The following is a 25931-nucleotide window of genomic DNA, read 5'->3' on the forward strand; positions in this document are numbered from 1 at the left end:
GTAACTAAAAAAAGATTTTTTAATGAGAACATCACTCTGCAGTACTTTATTTTATAAAATCACACAATAACTTCATTGTCCAGTGTGTGCGCCTGGGCCATCCAAACAAACAAATAAATAAATAAGTAAGTACGTAAATAAATAAATAAACGTTTTGTTTTATAAATAACAATAAAGAACATATGCCTTACATCTGCTACTTTGGTGACCCCTGCAATATGGTTTATCGAGCGCTAACAAGTAAGCGGGTAGGCAGCAGGGATCGATGTATTGGAGTTCACTGAGAACGACGGGTGATGGAAACTAGAAGATGCAACCGAAATGTCAAAATAAAATCAACAAGACGTCTCGTGTTTTTCTTTGCATGTTTTTTTTCTCACTTTCTAGCTACAGACATCCATCAATAGCCTCACCTCATGTGTGTGGAACTGCTCCTTGACCTCCTCCACATTGTTTGAGATGGGGGGCTGGGAATGGAGTCCATCTTCGGCCGACAGCAGCCACGTCAGAACCTTGAAATTTGCAGTTGAAAAGCCCGTGAAACGAAAGACCAAAAAACAAAGCCAGTCGTCTTCATTTCGCGTACCTCCTCCAGGGCCGCCTGGTATGATTCCAGAGTGGTGGAGCCGGGAGGCAAAGGACTGAGGCCTCGCTGCAGCTCCTCTTGGCTGGGAGTCAGAAACTGGAGAGCGAAGCAAGCAGGTGGCAGAAAATGGCGGGGATGATGGGGATATGATTGGAGGCAGATACACAGTGGGACAGACAAAGCAGGACACAACAAGAAAGAGAAGAGACACGTGGAATTACAAGTTGTTTTTTAACAAAAAGTGAATGCTAAAAGATACAAAAGCTGAGCAGAAATACAAAAGGTCATCAGTAGAGCAGGATTGCAGCAGTAATAGTTTACCCATCATGCATGAGACACTCTTTGTTCTTAGAGTTAAAATCCATTTTGTAATGGTGCTGCTATTGATGCTCTTTTAATCCTGCATCAAAAGTGTTACAATGTAGAGACATCACTTATTGAACATTATTCCGCTCACGTTGTCTGTTTTGTAGCAGGGATTAATTCGCCTGTTGTTTTCTTGATAGTCGCTAAATATTGCAATGAATTGCGAAGTTGGCAACCGAGATACAAATTTTGTCTGAGTGTTATTCGGTATATAATCAACAAACAACCATAGTCATTAAAGACTTTTATTAATTAATTAATTCAAGAGGAGAACAAATAATTATGATACAAGTCATCAACACATTACTTTTTTTATTTTATTGTTTTATTCTAATGACACAAAATGTCATGTGACATGTATCATTCTTGTGAATATACTCAAACTGCAATGTGATGGTTTGGAGCAGATTAAAATCATGAATTATTTTTTGTCAGTAGTAGCAGTTGTATTACTTTTGCCGTGCAAAACAACACCTTGCCAAAATGACTGATGAACTTAACCATGTTTTATAAAGTCATTAAATCTTGATGCATACTTAGTAGTTAGTTCGTCTTCAGTAAACAAGACTAAATGTAATCCTGTTGCAATTGTTCAGTGTACCCCCATAAATATCCCATTGCTTAAATAAATCAAAATCCAAGAGTTGGATTTTGCTTGACATCTGAAGCTTGCTGAATTGCCTAACTCAAAAAACGTATTTCCTAATATTTTTGTTTTATTTTGGTGCCAAGTTCACACAAACCAAGAAACCCAAGTATCCACAGATACCATATGTGCCTATTGTAAGTGCTCTAACGGCATTGCCATGAAATCATTACACTGTCACAGCATGATGTCCCCTTGGAGCTTTAACCTTTAAGAAAAAACGCCCAAACATAAACGGAGACTTAGTGACTTAATAGACCCCATTAACTGCATCGAGTTGCTTATCAGCATTAGTATGTCTCAGCAAACATAATCACAAGAGATATGTTTTGACATTTACAGTAAACACAGCAAAATAAAAACACAGACAGATGGACGGTCAGTATGAGGTGTTAGCATGGTGAGACACGGACCTGATCAGTAAAGCGCCTCCTCTTTTGCTCAGGAGACTTGACATAGGCCGCCTGGGTGTAGGCATAGCTTTTATAGCGAGCCTGAGGGGAGGGACTTCTCACTCGGCCCTGAGCCACACTGACTGTGATCTGAGAGCCAGACAGAGGACACAGTTGGACGGACACAGGACGGGAAAGCCAGAGAGGCAGAAGCGCGCACGACACAAAAGGCGCATTGGAATGGGGGAGAGGAGAGGGTTACAAGAAAGCACACAAAAGACAGAAAAGAATAGGAAAAAAATAAAAAATTAATATGAATAAACAGGACATCAACTCTGTTTGGATCTTGAATGTCAAACTAAGGGAAAACACTTCTAGAAAAATGCCTTCATACCCCGCCTGATTAAATCTGATGAAAATGGATGGACGGTTAGATTTTTGTTTTCATCTTTGTTCATTCTCTAAAAGAGCACTTTTTTAAGAATGTTCAAACAGAGACGCGTGTGAATGCCTGTCAGAAAATAATGAGCGGTTTTACACTGTTAAAACATAACCGATGGAAAAACAATGAACTGAAAAAACATAATAAACAAAAACATAGAAATCATCACAAACAAAAAACAGCATAATAAATGAAAAAATGTCTATATAATAAAAGGAAAATAACAAAAAAAAAAACAATAAACAAAAAAAATTCAACTTCTACTTTATGGAGTCAATTTATTGCTGGTAGTTTAGGAAATGTAATCACCGTGATAAAGAAAGAAACCCCGCATGATGAATGCAGTCGCTCCTGGTAATCCTGGTGTTTATTTACGCGAGACATGTAAATCATCAGTGAAACAGGAATCCATCAGTAACAGACTGAGAAGATGATTACTGTGAAAAACACCTCAGCCAGTGCTTAGTCCAGTAATTTGTCAAAGTTTCTTGTTACGTTCAGCAGCAAAACGGGAATCCGTCAGTGACGGATTGTTGCACGTTCCGTCATTATTGAAGGAAAGCCCACTTCTGGTGATTTCAATGATCACAAATGGACTCTTCAGGTTGTCTAAGAAGATGTTTTGCCTTCCATCAGAGCAGGCTTCATCAGTTCACGCACATTTACAGCGCAGGTTCTAATGTTCAATTTGGATTGTTTTGATGAAATTTTTGGGCGTGAGCGTTCAAATTCTATATTTAAATGCACTCTCAGTCCGTCTGGCGTGTGAACATACGTGTCCCCAAAGTGAACCGCATGAGTAGAAGAAAGAGACGTCACTCGCATTATTCGCGGAAGTAAATATGGCAGCCGATTTTGTTCCTTGCTGAAATGTCTGCTAACAACAAAGCCCCTTCTGCAAATTTTGTTTCCAGTCGGCAAGGATGACAGGGTTGTTGGGTAAACAATTTAAGCTAGTTTTGCTAATTATGAAGAGTCGATATGTGACAAAGTGACAAACAGATAATTTAAGCCAATCAACATTTTGTGGAATGTCACATTTCCTCATTTTCTTGGCAGCTAAAGAGCCCAAGCGTTTCTGTGTCTGTCTACTTTGAATGGAGCAGGAGGCTAACTGGAAATAAATGTTGTCATTTCCATCACTGGCAAGATCAGATCAGTCCACAACAGAACTGCAGCACATCCTAATCATGTTATATCATCAAACTTGTTTTTGTTAGCTTTCATGGGGCTGTCATTTGGAAAGTTGGAGGCAAACCCACAACCAAAATCTATTTCATCACTAATTGGAGATAGTGAATGAAAATATTAACATTTACTCAATGTCTTGCCAAGAGATTGCTGAGATAATGATACGCTGCTGGTTAATGACCAGGCTGATGTGAGGAGGCAATTTGCTATGCTTAGTTGAACTTATTCCAGCCAGTGCTGAAGGATTAACTCTGCATGTGTGTTTTGCCTTTGGCTATTTTTTTTTCTTCAGAGCTATGACAAGGGAAGAAAAAAAAACCTGAGAAGAAGAATATACTCCAGACGTTATTTTGAAGTAAGTGGACTCATATTAAGTACTTCTATCAAGCGTTTCAGGTGTTTCAGATAGTCAGAGATGACTCGTAAGAAGCTAACCAAGATAACTAATCATGAGTGTTGCGAGTCCAAATTGTTTCACTTCACCGGCTTCTAAAAAGTATTTAACAAGCCAAGTTTTCAGGTGAGCTTTGAGAGTGTTTATTGTCTTGCCGTCTCTGTTTGCACCTCTGGAGTCATGACTCACCTCCCTAATCTTGTCTACACTGTGGCCTACGTGCTGTCTTTCCTCTACACCTGCCACACGTTGTTTCACTGGATCTTTCAAGGTGGCTCAGGTGATTCTATTGCCATAACAACCAAGAGCAAAACGCTGACTCAGCAGTTGGCCCTTGTTTAATTGACAAAAACCATCTGCTTTAACCTGCAGAGGATATCACGGTACCTTGAGATATACGAGTTGGATTCCTACCAAGACCAAGCTCATAATGCAAAACACTTGTATCTCAAAATCTCTTTCCCCATTGAAATCAATGGAAATACCATTAATCTGTTCCATCTTGTAAAAAATAATAAGAAAATATTTTTGTTTTTAATGAGGAAAAAACATCCCTCTACAATATTGCACTACATGAAAACATACAGTAATGACATGATTAAAAAAAATGTAAAGAAATTATTGCCGTTGCTTGAAGGATTATAACCCCATAACACTAATGCCATTTGTAAGCCAGTCTATGGCGTTTCCCATAATGCATTAGCCTTAAGCTCGCGGACAAAATTAATTTTTTCTTTGCACCTGAAGTAAATCTCTTTGTTTTAGTGAACCTTTTTTTTTAACATTTACTAATTGAGCAACTGCTGTTTGTTGTGCAGCTGCTTGATTTGAATTCACGTCTACCATACAGTGTCGGGTCACACGTATATAAAGCCGCCAGTGTATTGAGCAAAGAAAAGCTGACTGAATAGTTTCAACATCTGAAGTCTGGGTTCTGCACACATCCTACATGCTGATGCAAGGAGGTGGTGACAGCTTCACCATGATGATGACATATGAGGGGGGAGACAGATAAGAGTAACCCTTGTTTTTTTTTTTTTTTGTTCCTCCTCCCTTGCCATCGCTTTTATTGAGTAATTGTCTGCGCCAACGCTTCATGTCTGCACTCGACATCTTAATTCACCACACAGGCTCGCACGGGCGAAGTTGACACCTTTTTCCCTCTATGAGCGCGTCCATGGAGGCCTGATGCAGCCATTAAACTGAGCAGTAATAATATTACCAGCCATTACTTCCAGGAAGTGCTCTAAATTCTGCCAGATTGAGCGGGATAGCCGGACACTGACCTCAGCATTACTGAGCAGTAAAGGTCACAGACGGTGAATCCAATTTGCCAGTGGAAATATGATCTCCGCCCTAACCTCACCGCAGCGTCTCCATTCTGAGATTCTGTCTCAATTTGCAGTTAATTTTCATTGCTCACGGGACATCTGATCGTTACGCATTGAAAAAAATGAAACCTAATATGGAATTGTTCCCCGTATTGTATCATAACAACTGTTCTGGGAAATACTTTCCTCAAGATTTATGAGTTCAAAGGCCACTCAGGTTGGACCTGGCTTGTCATCTCCATTCCAGCTGCAGTGATAGATTTTTATTTTAAGTTGAGGCCCTAATTAAGGCTCAACAAGAAGGCTCCTTCACGCCTTTAATCCCCCAATCAATTTTCTCATCAGCTTCATGGCTAAATCAGGCTCGATGTCTTTGCAAACTGCACACCCGTCACTCTGCTGACACTTGGATTTTTATCTGGGTTGGAGGAGACAATATGCATTAACGGTACCTCGTCTGAAAATTTCCCAAAATTTGAAGGGCCCTGATGAGCTGTGAGTGAATTGAATTTGAATGAACAGATCCCCTTGAAAATGTAATGTGCCTCCCGCTTGGCCTAAATGAGTTTGACTAATCCTGCTAACAGATACACAAACAATCGCTTAATCTACTTGGCAGAAAATAGCAGGGCCGACACAATGGTGGGATGCAGATCGAGTTAATATCTGATGAAAAAGCTGATCCAAAACACCAAAACTATCATTAGAAAGCTTTTGTTTCAGAAGTGCAAAGCTCATTTGGATTCTTTGTTACGTATGAACAGCATACATTGAAGTTAGTTTAGCCCTATTTCCACAGCAGCACTGCTTTTGGTTTCATACCATTTACACTTATTCGAGCACATTAAGTTCTCCAAAGCAAGACAAAGACTGTTGATCATGAGTGGTTCATTCCCCCCCCCCCCTCCCCCTCCAAAATAACATGCAGCAATAGAAATGGAATAGGAAGAATACCTATTGATTTTTCAACAACAGAGAAGAAAAATCAATTTTCTTCCATTCGGAAAATAATCAGCCGCATGCCACGAGGAGCACACAATGATGCCATTGTTCTCCATAGTTTACAGAGGACAGGCAACGTCTGTGTTTGACCTTGCCGCAGACAGAATTACAGTGCGGTAACCATTACACAACTTACTTTTCTGTGAAGACTTAGTCATGTCTTTTCAAGGGAGGACTTAAAAAGAAATTACATTTCGCTACAATGTCAAATTGTCGATGTACACCTTGTATAACACAAGGAAACCGACTGTCACTTCAGTGCAACGCAACACAGCCATTAATGGCTAAACCATTGGCAACATATTACAAAGATCGAAAGATTGTGGCCTAAGTCCAAATATCATCAAAAAGCCTTATAAATAATATATTGTTCTCTTATTTTACCCACCTTAACAAATTGTGCAAAGACCTAGGGGATCTCATACGAGTAACATTGAAGCATTATATTTCGAAAAAATAAAATAAAAATGGAAATGATCAGTTTTGCAGGATATTGTGATTTTCTCCCATCTAAAAGTTCAAGGACCTTGTAGAATTGAAATCAAATGCGCAGCACAAAAGAAGGAATGAGCAAGTCAAAATAAATAATTGACAAAAAAACATATTTCCAAACCACTTTAAAGCAGAGCATGTATGCTACAAGATGTGGTGTAAATCTATGGAAATGACGAAATTAATCTTATTAGTTTCATTCAAGAACTGTATGAACAAGATGTAAAATCAATATGAGGAGATAAAATTATTTGAACTTCAACCTCGTCCCTTTCAGTTGCAATTGGAACGTTATCTTAGACTTTGACTAAACTTTGACTAAACTTTATTCATCCTTGTTATTTGTCGATTCTGATTTAAACATGATGCTCAAATAGAGTCAATCAATCAATTAATCATTCAATAAATGTGAGCACACCTAATGTCCTAATTGGGCCCAATTAATCATACTGGCCTTTCCTAGATGACCACCGACTTTCTAAACAAGCTGAGAGTAAAGGTGATGGATTAGTAAAGTGGGACATCCTCAAATGGAAAGAGGGGGACCATGTGCGTGCGTGTGTGTGCGTGAGCGAGACCTGTTGGGAGAAGCGCTGTTGGGTCTGGATCTGGTAGTGATCCCCAGTCACTACATGGGAAGTGCTGGCAGAACTAGCGGGCCGCGGCAGCGTCTCCACTTCCTGGATAGCCTCCATGGTAACGCTCTGCGGAAGCACCTGGAAGAGCGACGTCACGTACATGATGACGCTCTTCTTGTCGGGATGAGGCACTGCCACATCTGAACAATGACAAGTGAAAGGACAAGTTACATTTTGAAATGCTCTGCTTTGTGGTTGCACAATTCCTGTCAACGTTTTCATAACAAATAAAGACTGACTGATTTTTCACAATTGTACTTGGTGTCTTTGTATTAAAATTTGCACTATTATGTGTTTCATTAACAAACGCATTTGAGGCATCCTTGTGTAATTACATTTTCATTTTAAAATTGTATTTGTAACATGAAAGCTTTTCAGTTGCTTACTAGAGTATCTTTATGGCTTTAAAGTCAGCCCTGTAGAAGTCTGATGTTTTTCTAGTGTTTTGTTTTTAAACAGTTTTTAATGCAAAGCATCGATCCAAAGTGGACTCTCTGGGGTAATGATACATTTTGAAACATGCCCCTCATTTTTATTACTTTGGCTTTTACTCTTTCTGTCCTTTTCATTTTTCACTTAGGTTGCTGGCTCGAATGTTGAAATCACAGATGGTTGTGCCCTTAGTTACTAGCAAATTGTCCTGGTGATGTACAAAAATGATCAGAGCAGTGGTTGGAAGCCACTTGTGCTGCAGAGAGGGAATTTGTTATGGAGACAACTTTGATTCCTTTTTAAATCAAAATTAAGGGACAATTGTTATTTTCACTGGGAATTGAAAAGACTAAAAAATGCTGTGTTATTTTGCTAACCTGCTCTCTGGGTAGCTATGAATTTTGAGGAGATTGGGTTACCTTTATTTTTCATAATTGTAAGACATGGCCAGAAACTTAAACTGATTACAGCAGCACCAATTGAACGTAGCATCATTGGAGTGTGTACATATGTGCATGCCGTTGTTAGTTACCTTCTGGATCCAACAGTCTGTCGATGCCCAGATGTTGCTCTGCCTTACTAAAAGCATGTTCCAGTCGGTCAATCGCCGACTCCTTGGCCTCCACAGAGCTCCAATCAAACAGTTCTGGTCTTGAGTTGGAAGGGGGGGGGGACAACGAATAGTGATTTTATTTGATAATCTGCCCAAGGTTTAATTAGGAATTTGATAGCACACGTATAGCAAAATGAAATACGATGACCAACATGGAAAAGAATGGCCCTTAAATGAATGATGTATGAAAAAACAACGGCAAAGGGCCTTAAGCAGACCCACTCAGAAATGCTACTCGACCTGTGGCTGTGCAGGAGGGCATTGAACGCCAGCCCATCATTCCAGCTGCTGGAGAAGTTGACCACATTGACCTGAGGACACAGACAATGGACAAAAATGACCTCATTTGTCAAACAAATTTGTTATGTTGCACAAAACAATGAGTGGGCAGGCACTCCGGACACACAACAACAAATGTTGTACACATTTTTTGATAGTGTACAAATGCTTGATTGCTGTAATTAAGCAGAATTTTCTGCACTTCATTATTTTTGGCAACTTTCAGTTTTATTAAATGTAAACTTTAATTCTGACATTTTCACTAACTATCTTTCTAAGGCCAACTAAATGAAATCAGACGAACTTGTTTTCTGATCACTTGTCCGTAATGTGTAGTGAATGATATATGTACCGTAAAAACCGGAAGAGAACCGGGTGAAACATTTCTCTACTTTTTTCACAGAACCAAGCGGTTGCTATGAATGACACTGACCTGAGGGTACTGGCTTGTGTTCTGACGAACCCAGCTCAGGAGAATCTTCTCACTGTTGGTCTGCTGTAGGCCAGCCATCACCTCCTTCATCACATCCTTTACCTGAAAATGCACAAATAAAATTAAAGGGTACCCATAAAGACACTGACCTCAATTAAGGAGTGACTGTTGGCGCGGCCCTCAACAACTATCCTTGTTTCTCACATGGCCGCTTGAAAAAATTAATTGCCCACCCCTGGAATGATCCTTTCAACTAATCCTGACTGTGGAGCTGGATTAGATGGCAAGGGAGGATGCCAGACAGACCTGGCAGGCCTAAAGTGAGCAAAGTGAGGCTGCAACGGGAACGTCTGGCAGAGTTTCCCACCGAGTCTTCAACTACACACCTGCAGCAGAATTTGCTTCCATCCAGAGAGGGCCAGGGGATTTGGAGTATCTGTTCCCTCCACTGCTGAGGCTGCTAATTGCTGTACCTCGTAAAACCACTTTACTTACAGTTATGGATCGCCCTCGTAATGAAAAATGTCTAGTTTTCTCTACGCCCCTCAGCTACGAGTGGGCAACATAAGACAAAATACACTATAAAGTGCTGTACTAAAGGATCAGCTCCTTTCTTGGCTTGTGAATTATGACTTTTAGTTGTTCTTTGCAGAAGATCAAGAAAAGATGTCTGTTGTTATATTACACTGGTCCAACAAGCTTTACTATTTTAATTTTGTGTGTGCGCTGATTCTGAACCTGCCCTCATTTTTTCAGGTTTTCATAATAATAATAATAATGATAATAATAATAATACTATAGTATTTAATTTAGTAATACATTTAGCAACATTTGTGAATTAAGGCTTGTGTTCAGCAACAGGTATAATTTTTTCTCTGAGGCGACATAAATATAAATTACAACAGATGGTAAAAATCTAAAACCAAATGAAAACATTTATGAAATCACCATCAAAAATACTTTGGTGGAGACATGAAGCTATCTTTACATCTTCCAACATGTTGCTCTACTGTTTGTGTTTCGACATCCATTAATTAAAGGGTAACAACACTGTAACTTAAGCGCTAATTGTCTGCCTATGGTGTTGTAAACTAAGATGAGTCTGGCACCTCTACATTATGTTTGTTTATATACAGTAGAATGGCATTGACAGAATAAAACATGTATTTCGTTCAAACACGCATTACAATGCACTTAGTGCGGTCTACATTTGTGTATCTCATTATTTGTGCATAAAGGAAAGGAAAGGACAGCAGTGTAACTCTTGAGTATGCATGCATCTCCTGTATATGTGTGTGGTAGGTTGGTTGGTTGGTTGGTTGCGCAAGTGACATATTTGGGTCACTTGTTCAGATTCACCAGCCGGACATGTGTTACTTTTACAGCAACTGCTTATTTAATATGTGCCTATACACTCACTCTGAAAAGTGTAAACAACCACAACAAAGCCCTAAAGACAAATGCTATTACACAATTCTAAGCCATATGTGCCCCGACCACCCTCCATCTATCCCTCAGCACACCAACCAACTAAATCTATTAATAGAGTTTGCAGTCAAGGGTCTCCCCCACACACTCAAACACAATTGGATGTACACACGGTTTGACGGCCATTCTCCACTGACCACGGTCTAGGTAGGCAAAGAAGGGGAATTGGTGCTAATTTGAGAGTAGGTCACTGTATTCATTTCCACTTTAATCAAAAGGTTGCTTAGACAAAGACGGCTACAGTGTATACGCTCTCTAACCGAACCACTCACACTGAACAAACTGAATTTGTAGGCAGTCAAGCACATGCCAAAGCAACAGGTGGCGCTGTAACCCCAAAATCAATACTTCCAGTTTTTGTATTACTCAACCTGATTCAGACCACACGGGCTGTGCCCAAATTCAAAGGCTAGGTCCTCCAAAGGGCACAAGTTCGGCCGCACGTTTTTTACAGTCCAAGGAGGTTACATGAAAGGAAGTTTTGAAGGGTTCAAAGGACCCATCCTGCAAATTGTCCATCGGGGATTTAAAAAACGTCGGACATGAATGATGCAAACAGAATGATATATTCAAAAACTCACAAATATGTTACTCAACAACCAGAATGACGTAAATCTCACAGTTGGGTTAAAGTTTTCCATCAATCCCCTATCGCAAATGGGCTACGAGCTAGCTTCAGGCTATTTATATTATATTTATATTTAATAATTACATTATATTTAATAAAAAAACCTGACAAACACACACACCTGCCAATGGAGAATGATGCTCCAGATGAGGCCAAGAATGAGTTTGTGATTGCCATCAACGATGTCCGTTGCACCAATGTTCACCAACTCAACCTACAGAAAGGTGAAATGACTTAAATCGCAAAGTAGAAAACAAACAAACAAACAAACAAACAAAACAAACAAACAAACAAACAAACAAACAAACATCTGCACAGTTTTTCACTTAACCCAATTTTTCACTTCATCGATTCAACGTTTTGTTTTTCATGAAACATGTGGAATTCAATTTTAAACCACTGTCCTTATCTAGACACGATCTAATTAAATAGTTTAAAAAATGAGGGCTACCAACTGACTAAAATGAAGCCTTTACGATTTGAAACGATTTGCATTCGACTACATAATGATGTCGATTTGAATTTGCTTAATTGTTCAGCCCTAGTTGGAAGCTCAAAGTTTGTCACATTATTCCATAGTAAACTACACTGTTTCACTACACAATTCTTATTTTTACAAGCCTGCAGACACAATAAAATCTCTACTACAAAGAGCAATTTGGTTACTTACATTGTTCTTCTGCAAGATCTGGAGAGCTCGGTTGACATTGTTGAGCGAGTGAACCCGTGAGGTGCCCTTTTCCAACCTCACCTACAAATACACACCGACACGCAGGACTTCAGCCACCCATGCAATGAATGAAGTCTTCTCAACATCTTGTTCAGAGTATATGAAATTGTACCAGCTCATTTCCAACTAGACCCTGCAAGAGCTCCAACAAGCGTCGTCCATCGCACAGGTCTGAGAAGAGATCCTCCACAGGTGGTTTCCCTGTCTGGAACGTGCATGGAATTAGTGACATGAAGCCAAATTAAAGAAACATGAAACATTCATAATACGACTCTCGTGTTTGTGGTTATTTCATGCTCACTGTGCACATGGCTAAAAAACAACACCTTAAGTTTTGAATCCATTCGTTGCTTTTCTTTGCCAGCTGACAATGTGATAAAGGGAATGTCATGTTACTGAGTGTCAATGACTCAGGGTCATTGTGTGAGAATTGAACCCAGTCTGTCTGCATTGAATTGAGGGTTAGCGTCATTGACATCCTTTGGAGATCAATAAAGTCAGAAGAATAGAAAAATGAAAAGCACAGGTGTTGCCATGGTGATCCTACCATGGTGGTTTCCAATATCGGTGGAACAGGGAGAGAGAGACTTGGTTTTGTCAAAAAGAAAATTGGATATGGACATGAGCATCAACAAATGAGAAAGTAGAGTTGGCTGGCTGCTGATTAGCAAACCAGTTAGCTAGTCTGCATGTTGCGTGACTGAGTGTGATTTGTAGCTATGAGCATCTCAGATAGTAAGCAATTGATTTTTTTTTTTTTATTGTTTGTTCAATAAAGCGTGTCTATCCTTGACCAATTTCAAGGGCATTACAATAGATTCAAACTAGCCATGGTAGGCTGCATTAAATTAGATAATATTGATACCTTGTAGTCCTTCATGGACATGCTTCTGCGGTATACATTTCAGTTTATCTTGTCAAATGAAATGATTCCATAATTTGGACATTCCCAGTCTTTTACAATGTTATTCTAGAGAATTGGCACGATTGCGCCGACTTATTTGTCAACTGACTTCTGCGTGCGACTGTGATACCGTGTGTTGAAAAAAAGATTTTGCTTCCAATATTTTGTAATGGAGTGATTCTAGTTATTTGTTTAATCGTTAGAGCTCAAGCAGTTTTGGGGAGCTACAGTGGCGAGTGCACTGGAAAAATGCAAACGAAAATAAAGAGAGAAAAATGACCGCATTCCTTCATAGGGATTGTCTTGGGAGCCGAGTCTCGTTCCGCTCCAGGAAAAGAAAATCGTACACAATAATCAATGCGTCCTAACTGGACAGTTTTGCATCCTGAAAGTCCGCTTAACGTAAAATGACTTAAATATTATTTCACATTATAATCATGAAGCATTAAGGTGGAAACTGTCGTACCTTAGAGAGCTGTGAGTTGACCCATTTTGTGAAAGTCTTCTTCTGCACATCTTCTCTTTCATCTGACAGTGAGAGGACCACAATAAAGTACATCAGCAGGGATTGTAACAAGGCCGGTAGAAATGGATACAAGGATATTATCAATGCAAACTACACAGGCGTGCGAGCACGCACACACACACACACACACACGCACACACACACACACGCACGCACGCACGCACGCACGCACGCACGCACACACAAATGTCCTCAGTATGACAGGCTTCTCCAATCTAGCTCAGGGTTAATTGCATTGTCAGCTCATCAATCATCACATTACTAACAAACATTTTGCCGGTCCACTCATGAATATTTTCATATAGATTGCAGTCATTGCAAGATCAATACAATGCCAGTTTGCAAAATATAAAAAAAAGAAAAATGAAATGGTCTGTCACTTATTGTGCTGTCCTCACTCTGAAGCTATACAGAGGGTATAATACATACTATATAGCACAATATATTCTACCTTTGGTACTCAAAGCGCTTTGAACTGCTTCCTTGTTCATCTACTGATGCCACATCATCAGGAGCAACTGGGCCTTCAGTGTCTTACTCAAGGACACATCAACATGGTAACAATGGCTGGGGATCAAACGGCCAACCTCTGGGTTGGGAGAAAACCACTTTCCCACTTAGTGATGCCGCCCCAACTAAATTAAGGCTACATTTCTATTCCCATCCATCCATCCATCCGTCCGTCCGTCACTTCCATCCATCTATTCATCGCTTGTCCTGCTCAAGCTGACAGGACACTTGAGCCCATCCCAGCTGACTTTGAAGGAGAGGCCTTTCTCTCCCAAAACTGGACGCCAGACAAAGAACCATTCTCGCTCACAATCAAATCACTGAGTGGGAATTAGTGCCTCATTTCCACATAAACAGTCCTCTTTAAATGGTACCAGGAAACTGAAAATACTACAAATACCACACTATTAAGATAGCACATTAGTAAGAACTTTGGAGCAAGAAACACAACAGTCTGCATTTTAGTTTACTTACTATTCACTGGAATCAAAAACTACTACCTATGTATGCAATAAAATGCAATACAATATAACAATAATTATATATATGTATATGCAGATGGCATCATTTAAATATTTCAGAATACTACAGTGGCTGGGTTTCTCATGTCTAAAGGAGTCAGTCTCATGTCTAAAGGAGTCAGTCTCACACGGCCTGTCACCACCCTAATGGAGCTCAGCAAAGTGTAAGCAGAAGTCCCATGAGGGCAAACAAGAGATCCGTTTGCGGTCCACGTGGCACCACTGCAACTGTCACGTTTGTCACGGATTGGGCATCAGTTGCCTGGCAACGGTCACGGCCGTAAGCCACGGATGAAATCATGAGACCAAAATCCAATCAGATGGAATTGTTACAGAGAAATGTGCTAGAGGTGGAAGTGATGGGAGGGAAGAGAGACAGAGAGGTGAAGAAGAAACAGGGGAATTTGGATGGAATACACATTTTCAAGCAACAATACAAATACATTCATCTTCCAAACCGCTGTCCCACCAGTCTTTGGGTGGTAGACAGGGTAAACCCTGAACTGGTCGCCAGCCAACTGAAGGGCACATGTAGACACCCTGAAATGGTCATTTCATGTTAAAGGTGAAATTGTGAAGATTTGTGATTATTGTGAAGTTACAGTAGTGTGTAAATGAGTATATATATATACATACATATACATATACACACACACACACACACACAAATAAAATAAATATACAAATAAATAAAGTCAAGTCAAGTTTATTTACATAGCCCTAAATCACAAGCAGTCTCAAAGGGCTTCACATATACAAAACAAATTGACAATTACTCTCAAAGCATCCCCTGATCTTAAGCTCCCAATAAATGAATAAATAAATGAAGAAATAAATGAATGAATGAATTAATGTCATATAGGCACACAACAAAACAAAACAAATGACAACCATAATGCAAAGCTATTTAAGCCGCTTTCCCCCACTTCCACATGTTCCATCTTAACCATTACACTTCTGCAGGGATTAAGACCACTGCCAAATTAGCGGCCAAAAACCCATGCAGGCACAAAATTGCAAAAATGAATGTCATGAGACAACTTGTATTACTATTCCACCTGATATTATACTTGCAATAAAAACGACAAACAACAAAAATTGGGTTGTTTTGTGCAAAAGAACCCAGAAAGTTATGCTGGGTTATTTTCAACGCAGCATTTTTAAAGGTGTTGGAAGCCAGGCTGGCACCTGACAAAAAAGTACAGATTAGAGCCTCATATATTCTGGGATGAAATTTTCTGGACTGATGAGACACAGATGATTCTTTACCAAAGTGATGAAAAGCCTGAAGCCTTTACAAAGCAAGCATCTGCTAAAGCCCGTACGCCAATAAGTGGCGAACGTTTGCAAGGGTAGCGGATATTGATTTTTTTTGTCCGAGTTCTTCAAGGTCACAAAGGCAATTGACATTCACCAACAGTTTTGATGGTTGCCGATAGTTTTTCTTGTCGCAGGTACTTATGACAAGAAAAACCATTAAAACCGTTGGTGAATGTTAGACTATTTTTGAATGAACCCTGCTGAAAAACTCGACAATAAAAAAAAATCTATTAAGTAAAATGTTCTGTCTGCATTTCCTATCTTCCTTGTTTTAAGCGATAAGAGGCCCAAAAATACGTTATTTTCAACCATTTATCTTCTTACACTCATTTTGATTATGATTTTAAAAAATTGCAGTTTTACTTTTATTTAATAAAAGCATAAAATAGTATGTTTTGGGGGGGGTGGAATACATTAATTCTGTGTCCATTCATTTCAATGGGCAACATCAATTTGATATACAGTAGATGCAGCAAAGCATAAACACAAATTGCAAGCTTGGTCTTGGAACAAATTAACTTTGTCCAACTACTATTTTAGGTGGTGATTCGTCCTGCTATTCCCAGTATTTCGGCTTGCAACCCTTTTTGAGTCAAAGCAAGGACGATTAAGACATCCATCCGGTTCGATGATCAGTCTTTATGTAAATTGAGTCCAAATCACATTTCCTAGATGCCACTGCTGGAAATGAGTTTGAAGTTGGACATGTTTGCATCTTAAAAGTCCATTTCCAGCCATATCCTATCTGAATCCCTCAATCCAATATCCTAGCAACACTTTCCCACAGCAGTTTACGTCTTCATAAAATTAGACTTTCCTTTAATTACTTCCTTAGGAAACAAGCAGGTCTACCTCTTCCTGTGCTTTATCAGTGAGGAAGCCTATAAAGGTTTTTTTTTTTTCCTGACAAGTTTTGATGCCTTTATCAAATTGGAAACATGTTGCCGATGAGAGAATGTGCCCTGTTTAAATCAGCAATATGTAATTTGATGTTAATGTAACAGTTTGAAAGACAAATTTACTTTAATTATACAGTCACTGTTTGAGTCAGTACATCTAAAAATAAAAAGTGGCTATGAACTAAATATTTTACACCAAGTACGTACGTATAAAGGACTAGAAGCAGGGCATTGCGCTATCTCATCATATCACCGAGGTCAGAATTCAATTCCAACCAAAGTCAAAGTCAAAGTCAGCTTTATTGTCAATTTCTCCACATGCCAAAGACACACAAAGAAACCGAAATTTCGTTCCCCCCTATCCCACGGTGACAAGACATGGCTCACAACAGACAAACAGTAAACAAGTATAACAAAAGCGTGCTGAATAAATAATGAATAAATAACACAACAATAAATAAATAAATAATTAATTAAGAGGAGCGTAAAAACGCGTACAGCAGACATTCCCGAAAGTAGCGCAACAACCAACCAAGATAGCTTTGTCCAGCTAAAAGGTTTGTCTAGCAACTCCTGCAATGGACGTCCAAGATCTTCAATCAGATCACATTCTCGCATCAAATTTCTCTTGCTGTTTGTCATCCAACCAGAGCTCTGTTTATTTCCTCCATATCCCGCTAACTGGAAGACTGCTTGTAGTATATTCTTTAAATAAAGATTAATCATACTGATACCAACTGTATGTATCTTAAAGGCAAAATGCTTTAAAAAAAATAAAAAGTGAAGCTGGAAAAAGAATCTATTTAAATTTCAACATGTAGAATGCACATAATCATAATCTCAGGTGAAATAGAGGGAATATAGCTAATTGGAGTTTTTCTGTTGCTTGCAACAGACCCTCACAATTTTATCTATTGAATGATTAAAATGGTAATGGGTTTTTGAAAATACCAGAGAGCTTTTTCACAGCTCTGCTGCTGATAATTAAAAAATGTGGAAGCATAAGTTACATTGCCTTTAAAAAGATTTGCAGAGGTATGTTTTACTCTGGTGCAAAAAAAAAAAAAAAAAAAAAAATTCAAAAAAGTTAATTTGTGCATTCATTTCGAATCATGTTCACGTGATGCATAATGTGACAGTGGCTTACAATGATGTTAAACCAGTGTTCAAGAATAAAGGTCTATTTTTAAAAACACTTGGGCCTGCTACACTACTTTATTTTAATTTTAGTCACTATGGAATTCCCAGGGGAGTTAAGTCCTTACTGAGGTGGTACTTGGCTTAAAATGTTTGAAAACTATGCTACATCATCAGGGAGGAATATCCATCCATCCATGATCGATTTGCAGCAGATAGAAATGGATACACTATAATCATCATCATTATAAACTATACCAACATAAACTCTAGCCAGGACGCACCGATTTCTTTTGGTCCTGATATTATGTAAGCACCCTCACAGATGCTGTAGCACAAGTATATCTTTTCAAAAGTCAACCCTTAGCTCCAGGGTACATGTTTTATTTATCTGATATTGTTTATAAATCAACTCCAGGGGTCCACTGGACAATGTGCAATTTTTAATGGCACCTCATACTTAATGGGCTATTATTGTTATGATTATATTCTGCATTTCGTACATTTAGTTCGTAGTACGTAGTAGTAGTTGTTAAAATACTATAAAACAAGTAAAAAAAGCCTATAAAATAGCATTGGTACTGCATAAAGCCAATGATTATAGCCCAAATAATCAATTTATTCATGTACCAGCCTGAGATAATCACAACTGCAGCTGCAAAATGAGAATTTGTGACATTTATACATAAGTGTAGAAATAAATCATCACGCATGCATGCAATACTAATTTTGGAGGGTTTGTATTGAAACAGTAATAAGGATGGGGTTTTAAAATTGAGGCAAAGTGGCTGATTTGACAAACAATCAGACTGCAGCATGTTGCTTCATCCATCTTGCTTTATTTTTCGCTAAATAGACATGTATTTATTACATTACATGTGTTTTTCCATAAATTTGTTTATAATTCCAATTTGTAATAATCTAACAAATGGCGCATTGATGGTGGAACCTTGTAAATATTTTAAAAAATATATCTTAACTTTCTAAAATCAAGGCTGCCAATAATATTGGCCAAAAGTGCACAGTAGCCCGACACCTGATTTGAACAGGCACATGCTGACCCTTCTTTCACCAAAAGAGCAATTTGCTTCCTGATTTTCACTTCTCTCGGCCCTAATTGGCTTGAGGGATCAGAGAGGATTTGTGGAGGGGTGGAGCTCAGCAAAAAGCCCAGACTCCCATCCCCTCGGCCTCTATCTATACGTGGTGCCCTTTCACCCTTTCTATATTTATTTTGTTTAATTGGAAAACTGGATGTAAAATACGGTAGAAAAGACGGCAGTACAAGGAGGACTTGCCGTCTTGTTTAAATAAGAGACATTCTATTTTCCTAGCGCAACTCTGTTAATATAGCCTGTTTGCTTGAACTTCCCTACTTCATTAGAACATGCTAAAAAGTGTGAGATTTCCCCCCCCACACACACAAAAGCAAGTAAAATCAAAATATGACACTGTTGTCACAGAAATGTTTTGAAAGCACAAGTTAAGCCAAACCTGAAAATTTGAAGATACTCTACTCAACATGATCATTAAGACGATACATACCACAGTCATTTAAAGTGGCTATACACAAATAAATATTAAGGAGGGAAAAAAAGGATTAAAAAGTGATTGTTTTGTTGGCATACACACAAAATTTGTGACTTTGACCCATCTAGCTTAGCGTAGCTGTAGGCACACACATCTCAAAGGGGGCGTGTACTTTCCTATTCATATGATGTAATAAATAATAATCATCGAATGAGTAGCATAGCACAATGCTTGACATATTGTTGGAAAGCTCAGTTTATTTTTTATTTTTTTGACAATCCCAAAAGCCGATTTTTAAAATATGGGTCACTGTGATTTCAGTTTGCTGTCACAAATTGTTGCCTTGGCACCAAGATGCCACCAGATGGCACCAAAAGCAATATTGTTCCTAGTTTGGCCTGATCACAAAAACAGCGAAAAAGATTGGATCTCTGTGAGGATGGATTTAAGATCAAGTAAAAAATCTGCAACTAAATATTTGTGAGTTCACTCCACCGCTTTCGTTTCCATAAGTGGGGGATGCTAGGCCCTTGCAAATAGGAAATAAAAAAGCGAATTAACATAAAGGCTAAATTATTCTGTTAAATGTGCCGTCAGCGTGTAAAGAATGCAACTTTGTGTTTAAAGCACTTCACGACAAAATAATTCCATGCTGCAAATAAAAATAAAAGAAAATCCATGTGTATTCTGGAGTGCAACGTCTGTCTGGGGATATTGTGGGGGATTACTCACTCGTACGCTCTAAAAGCCACGCAAGAGATAAACACTTGGAATGGTCCATCCTTGTCAAAGTGAAAATAATCCCTGTGTAATGTCACCATGTTTGTAAAACGGATAAAAAAAAAAAGTTATCAGCATCTTTACAAATATGCTGAAATTTCCTCAGATGGATGAGTGAACCGGTCCAGAGGCATCCCTAGCCATATGTTCTCATTTGGGCTGGGCTGTCTACTTTTTTTTTTTTTTAACTCGAATATTTGCATACAGTGTCAAAACCACCATATGACACATTTTGTAATAAAATGTCACCATCTTTCCATGTTATGCCCGGTTTTCTTGGCTGAAAATTACATATTGTACAGAGGAGCAAATGAAATACAAGACCAGCAAAATTCAGGTGGAGTCACATCTGCAGTTTGCTTTCACTGGCCCTGACAATTGTTGCTGTCCGTTTCCGATGTTTACTTTCTCACCCCAACAAATTGGCATTTCTTAGCAACTTTAACAACTATCTTGGAAATACAGGAAGCTACAACATTTCCCCCAAACATAAAAGGGCACTTTTAAAGCGTGACTCATGATTAATTATCCTTCTTCCTGCAGTGACAAGATGTGCTATCACACGTGAACAAGGCAAGGGAGTAAATGTAGACAATGAGCTCATCTCAACACTCGTGTGACATCTGGCCCTGTTCTGCCTCTTACTATTTGGCTCTCAAAAAAAAATTGATTTGTAGTAAATAATAGGGATGTCCTGATCTGATACTGTGCATCGGTATTGGCTCTGAGTATCGGACAGAATCTGATTAAGTCACAGGATCGGCTTGATCCTGTTTCAAGTGTTTTGGCGGCGTCAAAGCGCTTTACGGCAGGCGTAATCAATAACACTAATATGTCTGCTGTGTGCGATTATTTTTCACTACAACTAAAAGAGCTCTTCTATCAATGTACAACTTTTGTCAATCTATAGTTTAAATTGAGTATTGCTTGTAGTATTTCAATTGAGTCTGAAGATGCAGAAGATTAAAATATTGGTTCTTTAATATGACCTGACTCATTTATTATGACCTAAACAATATTGTTCAACGTGTAACAAAAAACCTAAGTAATCCTCATAGTCCATAATATGGTTCCTTCTGACTCAATTTACTCAGATTATGTGTATTCAGAGGCAAGAAACACAATCACGGCAGATTGTAAAGCGTTGTCCAAACTTGACAAAGTTGTCCAAATTGTTTCTATGTGTTCCAGCAATCGTAAAAAGAAAATAAGTCATACTCAGAGTGGGCTTGACAGATGATTATCTAGAAACAAATTGGTCCGTCACATCAGTGCTAAAATTCAAAGGAAAGGAAATGTAAATTGGGCTCCTCAAGACAAGTAAACAGGGAGGCGCCCGAATTTTTGGAGTGCCACATAATCAAAGAGGGCAACAGGCAGGCAGGCAGGCAGTGACCATCAAGGCCAGCTAAAACATCAGATTATGCAGGACAGCACGCTGTAACCATTTGAGTATTTAACCTTCGCACTCCTTCTGTACAGTGATCCCATCTTAGCTGTCCAACAGTGCACGAGGAGCAGGAATTACTCTCCAGTGAGCCCCCACCAATTCAAGAAATCTCCAATTAGTGGTTTTTCCATCACTCCCTAACATACCGCAAGGTGACGCGGTAAATAAAAAAGTAGTAATTGGTGTCATGGAAGTACGCTACATCTCGAAGAAATTATGAAATTCAGCCTGGATTGTTAAAAGACTCCTTTGCTCATTTTCCATAATCAAATCATCTGTATGCATTCATTTTTAGGAACCTTTTAGAAGTTTAAAAATTACATCGCAGTGTACCGGGATTATAGCTTGGACTATATTTACCGTTTAATTGTCAATATAGACATTTGCATACCTTTGAGGGGGGGGGGGGGGACTTGGTGTATATTGGGATACATTAGGCAATATTCACATTTTCATTTCGTATTTTACGAATAGTTGGGGGCTGACTACACATCAATTATCAAATAATTAAAGAAGAGAGATTTTTTTTCCCCCAAAAAAATGCGTCAATAAGCACGCTATGTGGGCTGCAGGAATAAATACACCACACTAATTGACACTGATTAATTTCCTAGCTTGATGATGACATGCTTCCTCCACAGTTGAACATGAAGTATAATCAAATCTTTATAGGGGGTATGGTAAAATTAGCTGGGACTTTTTTTCCCCCTCCATTAGCAGTATAGATGAGGAGGGAGGAACATCTCAGAGTGTCCGGAGGTTTCCAATAACACGAATAGCGTGTCCTTGTTGTCAACTTGCTATGGTAACAAAAAGGGTGCCCACCAAACAGTTATGCGGTCTACTAATGTAGGAGATCTCTGCTCATCATGATAACAAGATGCTATTCCTATTAGAAGGCAGGCTTCGGGAATCTTCTGCCTGTCAAATATCCCCCAAAGAAGATGATGTGGTGTATTTACCCTACAAATAGTTGGAGACTGTCAAAATTTGCTGCAGCCTTTGTTTATCATGTCCGTGTTGAACTGAGCTGAGCTGAACTGAATGGAAAATAAATCAAAAGCAGGGGCTGGGACGAGAGCTTCATGCTGAGCGCAGCTTGAAAGCGTGCCCACTCGTGACCTTAAAAGGTGGAATTTTTTTTTCATCTGTTGTGGTATTAATAAAACCTGCTTTCAGGAATTCAACTCTGCGGGATGATGAGCCTCACACTGATGTATTGCCTAATCCATTTTTGTTTTAGATGGAGACAGTCAAGTGTATTCTGATCAGAGAGCATCTTCTATTTTTTTCCCTTGACACTTTGGCATGTTCTGTTGCCATTCTTGAGTTGACTGTCGATTCTTAACTTGAATATAAAGCCACTACTTCTTGAATGGCACAACTCCTCCAGGGAGCACCATTATGCACTGCTATTTGCGGGGATAGGGACAGGGATAGCCCTGTGGCAAATATCCACAAATAACTGACACTCACCCAAGAAGGGGCTTGTGGTTCCATACAGATGCCATAAGATGGTTACAAAGGATTTAAAAATAGAATAAAGCAGCAACACCATGCATTTGTCATATATATGCAATCAATATGTCACAAAACTAAATTCTGCAGTTAAATTATGGAACAACCAAATCACCAGGCTGTCACTTATTAATTGTATGAGCTTGCATGATAGCCTAAATTCTTGAACACACTTGAGCAAAGTTTTGACATCACAAATATGTGCACTAGTATTTTATTCAAAGGGCCGTTAGTCATGAAACTCACCTTTTGACATTTTAAATATAGAAATAGACTATACAAGGTAGAAGTAGCTGAATGGAGAAAGATGAAACATACTTTCAGTTTCACTTTTGACGGTGCACCAGGACTGCCAACAAAACAGAAATCAAATACAACAGGAAATACAAACAAACATTAGAATGAAGCTAGCTATGAATACAGCCTATTTTTGAAGTCTTTTAATTTTCAAGTACTACAGTTGTGAACTAGAGGGCAGTTGTATTTAACTTTGAAGTACATTTGCCTAAAATTGTGTTTTGCTGGTCATTAAGGTGAGACTTCAAATACACATTTTAACATACCAATTTTGAAATATCTCCTCTGCTAAATATTTCCCCTGCCTACAGTTTCTCTTTCATATTGTGTCTATACCGTTTTAATCCCCCCTCCCTTCAAGAAAAATAAATGACCATAGCAGCCACAAACAACTTTAAGATGTTCTGCTCATGGAATTCACACTACCCCAATATAGTCTTTTATGGCAAGCCTTGAATTGGGGGTGCTGCAGTTCAGGGGACTCAAATTGACAAAGTGAGGCAACACTTTGCAACGACCAAGTCTGTCACTTTTACGATGGAAGTGATGACATCCTCCTTGAAGCTTAATGACGTCACAATAAATAAGTACAAAATTGAATTTTTTTCTATTTGATGGTGATGCTGACCAACTAGACAGTGAACGCCTGCCAGGCACTTGTTCTCACTGGCCATGAAGGGAGGAAAACGGCAGCAGCCCGACTGTTCTTCTAAGACAGTCTGAGACACAAACAGACAAACACCAGAGCACCCATATAAAGTAAACATTATGACATGGGCTGTAAAAATTTATTTTCCACCTAGCCTCACTTCCTCTATCATCCTCACATACCTGAAATGCTTCAGCCCCCTAACGCAACAATATGTAGGATCATGATCATAAAATAGCAAAACCGGTCTATGTTTTTGCAATGAAAAGAATAGGATGGCTGACTTTATACTCAATTTTAGTGGTCTGTAACCAAGCAGAACATAAAGCGCTTGCCTGCTATTCGAATTATTGACATCCCCTTCCTCAAAAAAGGTTGCCTAGCTAGTGCCCGACAGATGCCAGTAGAGGGCAGCAAAAAAAAGCTTTTTGTCGACTAAAGAAGGCTATGATCTGACTAACTGAAGCTCCTCCACTCATTTCAACATAGTTCTTTGGCACGGAGAATCCACCCAAAAATATTTTCATATTATTCTCTATGCGTTCTCTCTATAACTCAATAAATCATTTTGACGTTAAAATCTGGTAGAATTATCAACTCGATCAAAATTAGAGTACACACAATAAATACAGAGAACCCCCACTATGTGCGGGATACAAGGAGCCCAACCGTGAATAGCAAATGTCTGAATAATCGGCAGGAAACGATGGCCATGTTCATGGATTGAACACGGCATGCAGAAAAGGCACAGCCGGGCCATGCGGTGAGCCAGTATGTTTCTTAATTGTCTATATGTAAATACAGTCAATTGTTATTTCACCATAAAAATCTCTTTCACAGTCTTTTTTGGTTGGCTTTTTATTGTCATAAATTATTTTACTTGTGAAACCAATCCACGCTCTACTGTTGATTATTGAAGAATGACAAAAGCAAGAAACAAACATTTGGATCTCTCTAGTGACAAAACAGTCTACTCATTCTATTGCTAGGTTCAGTGCTGCTTATATTGCCACAGAACACGATATTTTGCGAGTCCTGAAAGATCAGTCCAAATGCTCCAAAGCCAGCTGCAGCTGGCAATCTGTGGAGAGCTGCTCTTTGAAAACGGCTGGCAGTAAATGAATTTATTGCAATTACAAAGTGCAGGCATATGCAGGCGCCAGATATGCAAATTAATGAAGGTATGCACTAAGTATGATGCTGAACCATATTAGGACTGAGCCATTTAAGCCATCGATGCCTCTTAGCTGGATCACCCCACAAAACAGGCGTGACGAGGGGGCTTTTTCTAGACTCAGACACTAGACTGTGACAGAGAGACGTCGGTTAACTTGGACTAAAGAAACTAAAACAGTACAAGATTGGTTAAGTGAAAAATATGCACATAAGGTAGAAAAGGAGAGGATAGAAGACAGAGATTATGTGTGGACTTGTCTACAAGAGGATCATGGCGGACTTGAGTGGAGCTGAGCTGAGCCAGCGTGGCAAATCCCAGCATGCACCTATGGCCCGAGACGCATCGCACCGCATAAACACACATTTTCACGCAGGATGATGACTTTGCAATGTTGAGCATTCTCTCAGAATACTGAATCGAGTATGTTTTTTTAACTTAGTTACTCCCATCTGGTTATTCGCTTGGGGACGATGGCCGTGCTGAGCTTGAACCAATAAAAACCAATTTTTTCACCCTCCCTAAATTTAACAAGCAGTTACTTTTCTACTTATATTTGTTTTGATTGTTCATTATACGCGTCATCAACAAGCATGTAGCAAGTTCCAAAAGTTGCATCCATTCCCTCATTAG

General features: G+C 39.1%; 1 protein-coding gene across 4 annotated transcripts in view; it reads right to left on the reverse strand.

Annotated features, from left to right (window-relative positions):
• dmd (dystrophin) overlaps positions 1-25931 on the reverse strand; it is a 95893-nt gene that overhangs the window by 58034 nt on the left and 11928 nt on the right. For all 4 annotated transcript variants that reach the window (XM_088361822.1, XM_088361812.1, XM_088361802.1 and 1 more), the window contains exons 2-12: positions 13454-13515; positions 12196-12288; positions 12024-12104; positions 11475-11567; positions 9238-9339; positions 8766-8836; positions 8445-8563; positions 7421-7620; positions 2012-2140; positions 587-682; positions 414-512 (exon numbers count right to left, since the gene is read on the reverse strand). In XM_088361822.1, coding sequence (XP_088217948.1) covers positions 414-512; positions 587-682; positions 2012-2140; positions 7421-7620; positions 8445-8563; positions 8766-8836; positions 9238-9339; positions 11475-11567; positions 12024-12104; positions 12196-12288; positions 13454-13515 — 1145 coding nt within the window. The remainder of the gene's footprint in view (positions 1-413; positions 513-586; positions 683-2011; positions 2141-7420; positions 7621-8444; positions 8564-8765; positions 8837-9237; positions 9340-11474; positions 11568-12023; positions 12105-12195; positions 12289-13453; positions 13516-25931) is intronic.

The sequence above is a fragment of the Syngnathus floridae genome, chromosome 2 (assembly GCF_059516105.1).
Source record: "Syngnathus floridae isolate MCC-2025c chromosome 2, RoL_Sflo_1.0, whole genome shotgun sequence".
Taxonomy (NCBI): Eukaryota; Metazoa; Chordata; class Actinopteri; order Syngnathiformes; family Syngnathidae; genus Syngnathus; species Syngnathus floridae.